Below are 12,337 nucleotides of genomic sequence, written 5' to 3'. Positions count from 1 at the left end.
TATTCTTGGTTATATGGAGCTGCTTTTATATTTTTATGTTCTGGGACACCTGGGTGGCTCAGTGGTTGAGCATCTGCCTTCAGCTCAAGTCATGATCCTAGGATCGAGTCCTGCATCAGGTTCCCTCCAGGGAGTCTGCTTCTCCCTCCCCTGTGTCTCTGCCTCTCTATGTCTCTCATGAATAAATAAATTTTTTAAAAAACTAAAATAAAAATAAAAATTTAAGTTCTGACATAGCTTCATTAGTTTATTATTCCAAGAAAGTGGAAGTATTACATGGACATGGATAATAATTCAGGTGGTAGAAAGTAAAGATGAAAAATAATCACAGTCTCCCCACCTTTCATCCTGCCTCTTAGTCCTTCATCCCTGATCCTGACAATCAGACTCTGTCACAGGTTCTTCCCTGTCCTCTTGGCTACTCTCTGCATATGGAATCATCCAGGTGCGTGCTCTTCTCTTATTTAAACACATGGTAGAGCATATTAGACAGTGGCACTTCTCTTACCCTTGTGATGATACGTTTTGGAGACAGTTCTAGTTCGCTGCAGGTAGATTGGCTGTACTCTTTTAGAAAGCTGGATGAGGGCAGCCGGAGTGGGCTCAGCGGTTTAGCGCCGCCTTCAGCCCAGAGCCTGATCCTGGCGACCCGGGATGAGTCCCACGTTGGGCTCCCAGCATGGAGCCTGTGTCTCCCTCTGCCTGTGTCTGTGCCTCGTGTGTGTGTGTGTGTGTGTGTGTGTGTGTGTGTGTGTGTGATGAATAAATAAATAAAATCTTAAAAAAAAAAGCTGGATGATCCTCAGTGTAATTAATGTTTCATAATTTAGCCCTTATGTATTTTAATGGCCATTTGCTGTCCATTTTTTGCTAATTTAAGCAACATTGTAGTACATATCCTTGTATATGTGCCTTTAATATGTATAGGTTAAATTTCGAGAAATGCTAGGTCAAAGGCGGTGCACATTTTGAATTTCAACAGATTCTCCTAAATTGCTAAGGTTCTTTAGTGAATGAAAGTAGCTGCTGTCTGCTCTAACTCAGAGCATACTGAGTTTGTTTGCCAGACAGGTTAAAAAGCCTGTTTCATTGTGTTTCTATTGCATTTTTTCCTCAAATGAGTAAAGAAGTTTTTATGTTTAAAAGATTTTTATTTCCCTCTGTACTGTGTATAGCTTTTGCTAATTTTTCTATTTGATTGTAGACCTTTTAAAATTATTTTGGAGAGCTTTTACAAACAGTTGGTTTTGCACTGTTACAAATATTTATTCCCATTTTGTCATTTTATTACCCTGTGCTACATTTTTCTGTGTAGAAAGTTCTAACTTTCATGTACTCAAATTTATTCTTAAGTAACTAATGACAAACAGTAACAAGACTTAATGTGTGATATATTTTCTTAGAGGAAATCTTCCACATGTCTTTTTTAAATTCTCATATTTTTATAGTGCTTTATTTATATAAAGCACACACACATATATAAATCTTAAGTCCCTGTGGGCTCTTTTTTGATATGAAGACTAGATACATTGTCCTTTATTTAGATCACAAAATTTTTGCTCGCATGTTTGTTGAACAGTATACTTCCTATATAGATTTTAAATGCCACCGTTATCACATGCTGAATCTATTTCCATGAGTCTCCCTGGAGATCTTCTAATGTTGACCTGGTAATAGCAAATTAGGATCATGCCTGTGTCTTTGTTTTTTTCCACCTGACTGCTGTGCCTGACATGCATGGTTTGAGTTTTATAACAACAGAAAATGTGTAATTTTAAGGCCTGAAGGTAAAGATTGTCTTATAAATTAAGGCACTAAGGATAATTAGGATTGTCATGATGTTTTCATTTATAATAAGGACCACATTTATGACCCACTGGAATTAGCTTTTTAGCTTTAGAAACTTAAAGCCTCCATAGGAAACACGAATTAAACAAATATGATAAAGATTTCTGAAACATGGTTTTTCATGCACTGGCTAAGACAATGAACCTGTCTCATTATGAGCCGGATCTCAGTGTGAAACCACCATGCTCAAACTTGATTTTGAACCACACCGAACCTGTTAAACTTTTTGGGAACAAACAGGAAAGATTTCTAAATAGCCTGAAAGTAAGTGCAGAATGTGATGGTGAGTTCAAATGAAAAGCTGAGAACGCTTCATCTGGAGTATTATATTTATTTTTTTTATTTTTATTTTTTTAATAAATTAATTTTTATTGGTGTTCAATTTACCAACATACAGAATAATACCCAGTGCTCATCCCATCAAGTGTCCCCCTCAGTGCCTGTCACCCATTCACCCCCACCCCCCGCCCTCCTCCCCTTCCACCACCCCTTGTTCGTTTCCCAGAGTTAGGAGTTTTTATGTTCTGTCTCCCTTTCTGATATTTCCCACACATTTCTTCTCCCTTCCCTTATATTCCCTTTCACTATTATTCATATTCCCCAAACGAATGAGAACATACACTGTTTGTCCTTCTCCGATTGACTTACTTCACTCCGCTGGAGTATTATATTTAATTGCAAAGGCTAGAGCTGCTAATTGGCAAGATACACGAAAAGTTATGATTAAAAGTGGTGATTGGTAACAAAACAAATAATTGATGAGATTTCTTTGTCGAGTGAGTTAGTTCATTGTTCTCTTATAAATAATTATGGCTAGTTGTTAATCTTCCAGGGAAGACAGAGTTGATGCTGCTCACTACAAACCAAGTAGCTCACTGATGCTTTGAAATCAACAAATCCTTTGCTTGTCAGCTGTGAGCGGAATTAACAAGTCCATGAAGACTTTTTTGTCTGACTCATAAATTAGGGGAAATCTTTTAAAATCCTTTGGTGACTTCATGACAAACAGTAACACAGACTTAACGAATGATGTTGTGGAAAAAGCAGAGGTAGTACAGAACACCATGGTGGTTCAGTAAGAGATTTGATCCAGTGTGTTCCAGCCCTAGAAACTGGGCCCTTTCGTATCTGAAAGGCAATCTTGTTCCTTTCCTGTCTTTAGGAGTAGTACCTAATAGGATGTCAGTTCATCACTCCTGTGCTGGGTGACGTTATCCTCTAGCTTTGTGAAGGTATGACAAGCACCCGTTTCTCCCCAGACTGAAAGCAGAAAGGTCTCCTCTTGACTGTCACTTCAAGAGGAACGTCAGGTCCTGTCGAATAAACCTTTTACCTAAAGCCATGGGAATTCCACCTGCATTGTGGGGGAAAGAATTGGGAACATCTGTGAGGAAGTCTGTTGCATACCTTAGGTATCAAGTTAAGAGTGAAGGTCTCCAGAACATTCAGAAGATTGGGCCCTGGATGTTTAGTTTTTCCTGAAACTAAAGTTTGTTGAACCAAAGTCACACTTGGTGTTATGGTTAGGAATTCATTTTCAGAATCCAGTTCTGTCAGAGAAGGCTATTAAATAACATTTGCCTGATGTATTGATAAACATGTTAGCATTTTCTGTGTTGTCCAACATCAAAATTAAAAAATAGAATTATAAACTTATCCTCCTCTTAACTTTACATAGCAACTCATACTCTTTTATTGTGATGATAAACTTCTTTTGCTTTAAGGGACTGTTTCTGATAGGTCTTTTCATAAATAAATTTATTAGGTTTTTCTTATAATTCATTGTTTATTTTTTAATTTAACTTAAAATTAATTAAGGAACATTAAAATGTTCCTGCAGTTTTGTTTTCATTGTTTTATTTTTATTGTTTCATTTTTTTTAAAAGAATTTATTTATTCATGAGAGACACACAGAGAGAGAGAGAGAGAGAGAGAGGCAGAGACACAGGCAGAGGGAGAAGCAGGCTCCATGCAGGGAACCCAACGTGAGACTCGATCCCCAGTCTCCAGGATCACACCCTGGGCTGAAGGCCATGCTAAACCGCTGAGCCACCTGGGTTGCCCATTGTTTCATTGTTTTATTTTCCGGAGTACCTTGTATTTGTGACAATAATCCTATAGGGGTATATGATGGCGTTGTGACTTATTACTGGGGAGGTTTGCTTAGTCACTTGGCTGGTGTCTGCAGGATTCTCTACTGTACATTCACTGTCTTTCTCTTAGTAGTTGATAAATATCTTGAGGAGGTACTTTGAGATCAAACAAATCCTGTTTTTCCTCAAACTTTTGCCCACTGATTTTAGCACACCTCAGTAAATATTGTCTGCACCATTTGTTAACTGTGGTGTTTGGTGATTGTTTTCCTCTTTCCTTCTACATTTATTTCTGGAGAAGAGATTTTTCTTCTCTCTCATTTATATATTTACTTGGTCATTTATATAAGTATGGAGACACATATACATTTTACCATATACATTAAAGTCTGATATTATCATTATTGCATAACCTCATTCCATTCGTAAGACAGTATTGGAAAAACCCAAATCAAGGAGCAGAGTCCAGAATATAAAAGAAAAAGGTGGAGGAACTGTTATAGATTGGTAGGGGTCAGGAAAAAATAGTAATTAAATGCAGTGTAGGCTCCTGGATGGGATCCTAGAATAGGCAAAGATCATTTAGTATAAAAATGAGTGAATTTCTAATAAAGTTTGTAGTTTAGTTAGTAATGTTCCAGTGTTAATTTGCTGCCCTTGCTAATTGTATCCTGGTTATGGAGGGGTAATGGGGTAAGAGAGAGAAGGGATAAGGAAACTCATTGCAACTTTCTGCAACTTTGTCTAAAATTAATTCAAGGTAAAACATTTTAAAAGCCAGTTTTACCTTTTACCTTTATTCCTTCTAAATTTAATCCTTCAATCTTTACATTGGGTACAATACTAAGTATCAAGATTATAAAGAATAAGGCATAGGCCTTATTCTGAGGGAATTTATAATTTATTGAAGGAGAAACAAATACAATTAAGGTTACCTTTACTCTTTTCTCTTGCCAGGTGCACTAAGATAAAAAATGTTTTTCTCTTTTAAATAGACACTATTGTGTCTGTAAGTGATAAAATCCTAGAGCCTTTGCTAGGCACATAATTCCAGACCCTAGTAAAGATTTAATATTACCAAGCTTGTGTGGTTTGAGCTTGGTTTGCAGGGGAGCATCCTCGGTGTCTCTTCCTGTGGGTGTGTGCCCTGTGAGGCTGCCTGTGGGCTCCCACAGCACACGCAGAGCCTGCTCCTTCCTGCTGAGAGGTCTCAACTTGTTGTCTGCTCATACTCTGATCATTCATTACTTGCTGTTTTAACTGACAGAGTTCAAGTTTCATTTTCTTATTTTTTGCCCTGAACCTAAAAATGCACTCCAAAATAATCATACCCACACTAGCACTCCACGTGTGCTGCAGAGTGATCTCCTGCAACATTTTGGAGACAGCGTCTGATCCCCGTATTGGCCTCTATGATTTCATCTAGAGCAGATACCATCATTTTCTGCTTGGTGAATGGTAAGCCATATGTGCTAAGTACACTTCATGAACATCTTCTGGTCCAAGGCAATCTTGGTGCATTGGTGAACTCACCAGTTTATCGCGTGGAGGAGTGGGAGGGATGGTGGTCTTGTCGGGACAGCTTCACGGGGAGGACATTTAAGTGGAGTCTCACCTAAGATGAGCGGTACTTGCTCTGTGTGTGTTTCGGCGTCAAGAGGGAAGGAAGGCCAGATTGAGCAGAAGGGAGCAGGGGCATTTGAGGCTTGAAGGACCGTCGGAGGGAGAGATGCACTTGAGGCAGCATCAGGAGATGGTGTGAGAGGAGTAGTCGGGAGACAGAGGAAGAAATGTTCCTGTGCTAAGGCTGTGTTTGAGCTTGATCCCTTAAAGTACACTGGTGGTTCTCGAATCAGATCCTCAGATAGGCTAACAAGAAATAGAAAATAAGAACAGTGGAATAGGTTTTCCATAATTCGGGTTAATTTAAATCACTGAGCATTGAGGAGATGATTCTTGTATTTGATGTTCAGTGATCTTTTAGGAAACGATTGAGAAAAGGTTGCAGTTTTTTCTTTGTTTTAAAGGATTGGCAGCCCTCCATGAGATGATATAGATAGGAGATGGGGAGTCACAGAAGGAGCTCAAGCTGAAGTGGTGGCTGATCCCTCCCTGTTGTCTTCATTACCTTCATTAGTCCTGTGGACGTCTCAGCGGCACTGAATTATACCTTTATTGTCATCTCCTTTCCATCCATCCTGTGGTGACACGGGCTCCATAGCCAGAAATAGAGCTCTCAGGTTCATCTTCACTCCCATGGATAGTTGCCGAAGTCAGTTCCTCCCCAGCCCTGCTGCCTCATGCTCTCTTGGGATGTGTTCCCATCCTGCTGAACACATCCTTCCAAGTTGCCTCTCAAATTTGCCTTTTCTTCTGAGCTTTCTCTTAGTTGCTGAGGCAGGATGTGTCTTTCCCTGCTCTTAAACCTGGCGCAGCTCTGTGTACAGGGGCACAGATTGTCTTCTTCAGGCTTCACCACTAGCGTCTAGAACTGTGCCTGGCCCACAATGCGTACTCAGTAAACAGGCTTTTTTCTCCCACCAGACTAGGAACCCCTTGCAAATGAGCAAATGCCTCACTTACTTTTAAAATCCCTGGTGCCTGGCATGATACTTGATTCCCTAAATATTTGTTGAATTGATAAATGCACCTCAAATGTGCCTCATCTGAGTGTCTTTTGAATGAAGATGTTCTCCAAAATGGGGAACATATGGAGAAGTTGTGGTTCTGATCTGGAATTTGATTACATATTTAAGGGCTCCATGTTGATAATTTACATAATTTATAGACATGGACTATGTGCCATGTCACACTTTTCTTTCTGTGCTGGGCTGGCTTTTCATGGCAACCTTTTGTCCTGATCCTTTTTATGGCTTAGTTTGTCTTTTCTAGACATTCTGTATTCATGTTTCTCAACACCACCTGCTCCCCATGCTTTCTGAACTTATGTCATGTATTGAAGGTCAATTTTTTTTTCCATGTCTTCCCTCTCCCCACCAGCCTCCTTTGTGAATATCTTCCCAGGTACCCCTGTATAATGAAGACAAAGAATTTGTTTTAATTTCTCAAAAGATAAAATAATAGCTATTCTTTTTCAAAGTATATAGTATACTGCTTAGTGGGCTAAGCTCTCGACCATCTAGTTCAGATCCTGGATCTACCACTTTTAAGCCTTACTTTTTTCATCTGTAAACAGAAAAAAATAATAGTACTGACCTTGTAGGCTCCTTTTAAGGAATACGTGAATTAATCAAAGCCAAGGGCTTATAGTGTTGCTTACTGTGTAGACAGAAGCCTTCAATCCCTGATAGTCTTCTGTGTGTGGCACACGTGGCCTCCTCTCCTTGTCCTTCCTGTGCTCTAGGGTGTATGGGTGTAGACAAATCATTGTTGATGGCAGCTGGTCTGCGGTTCTTAGAGTCAACTTTGTGGTATGCCTAACTTGTAGGAGATTGAGTTGACCTCTCCCTGTAGACCGTTTCTTTTGTCTGCACAATATTTAAGGAGGATACGTACCCTTTGAAAGGCCTTATTAGCATTTTCAAAAATATAATTTTACTGTTGAAATTATATATCAGGGTTTTTTTTGTGTGTATATATCCAGTATTTTGGATTGGCTTGCTATACCTTTTTTTTTTTTTTTACTTTTTTTTAATGAATTATCTTTTAAGAAACTTTATTTTTTTAAAGGATGCTCATTTTTATTTTTTTTTAATTTTTTATTTATTTATGATAGAGAGAGAGAGAGAGAGAGAGAGGCAGAGACACAGGCAGAGGGAGAAGCAGGCTCCATGCACCGGGAGCCCAATGTGGGATTCGATCCGGGTCTCCTGGATCGCGCCCTGGGCCAAAGGCAGGCGCCAAACCGCTGCGCCACCCAGGGATCCCTTTAAGAAACTTTATAGTCCTTGAGCACAGGTAGGAGAAGTGACCTTCACATTTGTATGTCCTATGTCCTGGGATTTTCATCTTCAGATAATCAAAAGTTAAGAATATTCATCCTCAACATATTCAGCATTGCTTCTTGTGCTTTCATGGCTCCTCCCATAGCATGAGCTTCAAACTTAGAATTTCTGAGAAATTCCAGTATTCAGTTAGAATCTAATTTTGCTTTTTGATACTTAGTAGCTACTTTGATTTTTAAAGTATCGCAACCTAGGTACTGTGTTACAGTATCCAAAAGTGCTTTGCAGCTGTTACAGTTACTCCTTCTTTTAGACTGCTTTGTTTCTTAAAGGAAATGTTTGTTTAGTCATTTCATAAGTATGTTGAATACCTACACATGTCTGGTGTTGAAGCAGATGAAAGCAATAATGTACTCGGGGAAAAGGAGGTACTTGAGCCTGTGAGGCTTTTAGATTAGCAATGACTAGGAGCTTATTTGTGTGTGGGAGTAAATCCAGTGACTGTTTTGCCAGCATCACCATATTTTTAAGGTAAAATGTTGGTTTGTTTAATTTTAAGAAATGTATTCTTTCATAGTTGTAACAGTATATGCTATTTTAAGAAATCTTTACTTTTTAGCTTTAACCAAATAATGAACAATATTAAATCTGGACAAATGGAGATAGAAGGAAAAGAAATTATAGACACAAACTTACCAATTCTATTGATTAAAATGGATAATGGCTAGAAATTTTTATCTAGAAGCTTCCCATAATCCTGAACATCATAACTTTGCACTTTTTACATTAGATTTTCCATTCCCTCTCCTCCTTTTAGTTAATTAAAATTTAAGACAAAATTTTTTTCTGACTTTGGACATGTGGTAGATAAAGGCTTTTTATTTAAAATTCAAGAAATGAAATTTTCTATAGTGGAAAATATCTGGAGGATTTCTGTTCCTTTCTTTCCTCTTTTCATTGAAGTAAGCTCTGTGTCTCTGTGGGGCTCAAATTCATTCCCTGAGAACAAGAGTCGCATGCTCCATTGACTGAGCCAGTCAGGTGCCCTGGATTTCTTTGGCTTTAAATTTTGTCAGTGAGAAACTTTTTATTCTGCACACTGTTGATTCACATATCAATGTATAATTTTAAATTGGCTTAATTTCTTTTTGTTTTAAGATTTTATTTATTTATTCACGAGAGACACACAGAGAGAGACAGAGACCCAGGCAGCTGGAGAAGCAAGCTCCCTGCAGGGAGCCCGATGTGGGACTTGATCCCAGGATCTGGGATCATGCCCTAAGTAGAAGGCAGATGCTCAACCACTGAGCCACCCAGGCATCCCAATTACTTCCTTTCTGACACTATTTTGAGGTTGTGTTTTTGTTAAGAGATCTATGTTTATTCATTTTTATAATGACTCATATAATGTCTTAAACTGTTAATTTTATTTTGGATTACATTTACAAAAATAAAATGCCCATATACTATAGATTGGAACAGTTCTGGGGGAAGGATTATCTTTAAATATTTTTATTATTTGAAATGTTTAAGTTTTCCATTTATTACTTTGGTTCCTTCTGCATACCATGTAATTTTGTTCATAATTTAGTTTTACTTATGATGAAAGGAGAATTTTTAAAAATTCAGTAACAATACTGAATTTTGTTTCATCAGAAATTTTATTGAGGTAATTGTAGACTAGTATACAACTGTTAGAAAGAATATAGAAAAGGCCGCCTGGGTGGCTCAGTCAGTTAAGTGTCTGCCTTCAGCTCAGGTCTTGTGGGATCAAGCCCTGCATTGGGCTCCTTGCCCAGCAAGGAGTCTGCTTCTCCCTTTTCCTCTGCCCCTACCCCTACTTGTGTTCTCTCTCACTCTGTCAAATAAGTAAGTAAAATCTTAAAAAAAAAAAAAAAAAGAAGAAAGAAAGAGAAAAGTACAGAAAGGTCCTTTGTTCACATTGCCTGATTTCCCCTGGGAGTTATATTTTGCAAAACTGTAGTATGATCATCACAACTAGGATATTGACATTGATGTAAATCACTGATGATATTCAGATATTCCCGGTTTTACTTGAATTCTCTTGTGTGTGTAAAGAAATCATATTTTATTCTTAGAAAACTACTGAAATACTAACTTTAATTAGCTCTGTGATCTGTTGGGGGGGCTGTTTAACCTCTTGTGCCTCAGATTTCTCATTAAGTCACAGCATTTGTATGATCTTTAGAATCCTTTTTGGGTCAAAAGATTCTATAATTTTGTATGAAGAGTATTTTAGAATTTGAAATTATAGCCTTTATCTTTTCTCTTTTTGTGTTTAGGAAGAAAAGGCTTCTCTTTTACATCGTACTCAGGAAGAAAGAAGGAAGAGAGAGGTAAAAACAGTTTTGTAATAGTCTCTTTAAATAAGCATTTTTCCATAGCACTTAAATAAGTCTTGGTTTTACTGTCATACATGTGTATAGATAGATGTATGTTATAGGTGACATAGCATATATTTTTATGTATATTAAACTACAGAAGCATATCTGGATTTTTTTGGATTTTATAATGCATAATTTATTCTGGAATCAATGTGGAAAAGATGGACTAGAAGGGCAGTTTCCAGAACAGAGCAGGGAAACAGGCTTTTATAAAGTTTACTTGTGTGCATGGTATGGCTTCCAGAAGATCTAGAAATGCTTAGTATGTGATGTTCATGTTTTGCCAAACAGAAGAACACTCACTATTAAGGCAAGTATCTTAACTATTTGTGAGGAAGGTAAATAAACAAATGGAGCTATTGACATTTGTTGTTTTATTCTTTACTTTTTATTTTTTTGTTTAATATATTCTTTATTTTACATGTCTCTGGTGACAATTTGTTAACACGGCTTTATTTTGTTGATTAATTAGCAATTATGATATGGCCTACTTTCCCAGATTTTTATTTTGTGTTGTTTTCTAATCATTCATTCATTCCTTTAACAAATATTAATTGAGAGCTTGATATGTTCCAGGTACTGTTCTGCTTGCTGGGTATATAAATAGTGAATAAGACAGATAATGTTCTTGCTGGGTTCTAGAGCACAGATGTTAACCAAGATATTGAGCCAGTGATATGTGCCATGAAAGCAGTGGAGCAAGGTGATAGTGACAGGGAAGGGTATTCAGGGAAGGACTCTCTGAGCTGGTTAGAGGGTGAAGAAGAAGCTGCCTTATGGAAAGCTGGAGGAAGAGCATTCTTGGTGAAGGAAATAGCAAACACAAAGACTTTTATTTTTTATTATTTATTATTTTTATTTTATTTATTTATGATAGAGAGAGAGAGAGAGAGAGGCAGAGACACAGGAGGAGGGAGAAGCAGGCTCCATGCCGGGAGCCTGATGAGGGACTCGATCCTGGGACTCCAGGATTGCACCCTGGGCAAAAGGCAGGCGCCAAACTGCTGAGCCACCCAGAGATCCCCACCACAAAGACTTTTAGGTGGGGTTTCTCAGCCTCAGTACTGTTGACATTTTGGACCAGATAATTCTTTGTTGTGGGGGCTTATCCTGTACATTGAAAGGTGTTTAGCAGCATTCATGTGTTCTACTCTACCCATTAGATGACACAGCACTCCCTCCCTCCAGGTAAGATAACCAAAAAATGTCTCCAGAAATTATCCAATGTCCCTGGGTGGCAAAATTGCTGACACTTGAAAATGACTGCTTAAACGAGAAGTATTTAAAGTATTGTTTATTTATTGTCGTTTATGTTTTCTGAAACATTTTCAGTTCTCATCTCTTGAGTAGTGTTTCTGCTTCATTCTTCCTCTACTCTTCTTGGACTCAAATTACGTACGCATTTGACCTTTGCATTGTGGCATGTATGTCTCCTATGCTCTTCTGTATATTTATTCTTTTAAATATTTCTGCTTTGGTTTGGATCTTTTTTTTTTTTTTTTTAATTTTATTTATTTATTCATGAGAGACACAGAGATGCAGAGAGAGAGGCGGAGACACAGGCAGAGGGAGAAGCAGGCTCCATGCAGGGAGCCTGATGTGGGACTCAATCCTGGGCCTCCAGGATCACGCCCTGAGCTAAAGGCGGCGCTAAACCGCTGAGCCACCCACGCTGCCCTGGATATTTTCTTCTGACCTAACTTCTAATTTACAGATGATCTCGTTACTAGTGTCTAATTGTTACATATATCCATTGAATTCTGAATTTCAGATTTTATTTCAGTTCTAGAATTTTCTTTGATTGTTTCATTTATTTCCCAGTTCTCTTGTCTTTAACTTTTATGAACATAGTTATGGATTATTAAAGATAATGTTTATACTCCAGTTTTGGATAACCTGTGGGGTTTTTTTTCTGTTGTTTGTCCTCTTGATTTTTAGCTCTTGTCTTTTGCCTGGTTATTTTGATTGAAGACTGACAGTTTATATGACAAAATGAAGAGCAGAAGAGCTCTCTTTTGGAGAGCATTACATTTTCTTTTGGTGGGCAATAGGTAGAAGGACAAATCACCTTTAAGTAATACAGGGT

General features: G+C 38.0%; 1 protein-coding gene across 2 annotated transcripts in view; it reads left to right on the top strand.

The window, feature by feature from the left end:
* The window catches only part of UBE3C (ubiquitin protein ligase E3C), a 125,471-nt gene that overhangs the window by 17,798 nt on the left and 95,336 nt on the right, over window positions 1–12,337 (top strand). For both annotated transcript variants that reach the window (XM_055335146.1, XM_055335145.1), the window contains exon 2: window positions 10,150–10,203. In XM_055335146.1, the coding sequence (XP_055191121.1) occupies window positions 10,150–10,203 (54 nt within the window). The remainder of the gene's footprint in view (window positions 1–10,149; window positions 10,204–12,337) is intronic.

The sequence above is a fragment of the Nyctereutes procyonoides genome, unplaced genomic scaffold (genome assembly GCF_905146905.1).
Source record: "Nyctereutes procyonoides isolate TBG_1078 unplaced genomic scaffold, NYPRO_anot_genome, whole genome shotgun sequence".
NCBI classification, from domain to species: Eukaryota; Metazoa; Chordata; class Mammalia; order Carnivora; family Canidae; genus Nyctereutes; species Nyctereutes procyonoides.
Note: the sequence above shows the minus strand (reverse complement) of the source record. Positions and strands in the feature narration are given on the sequence as shown.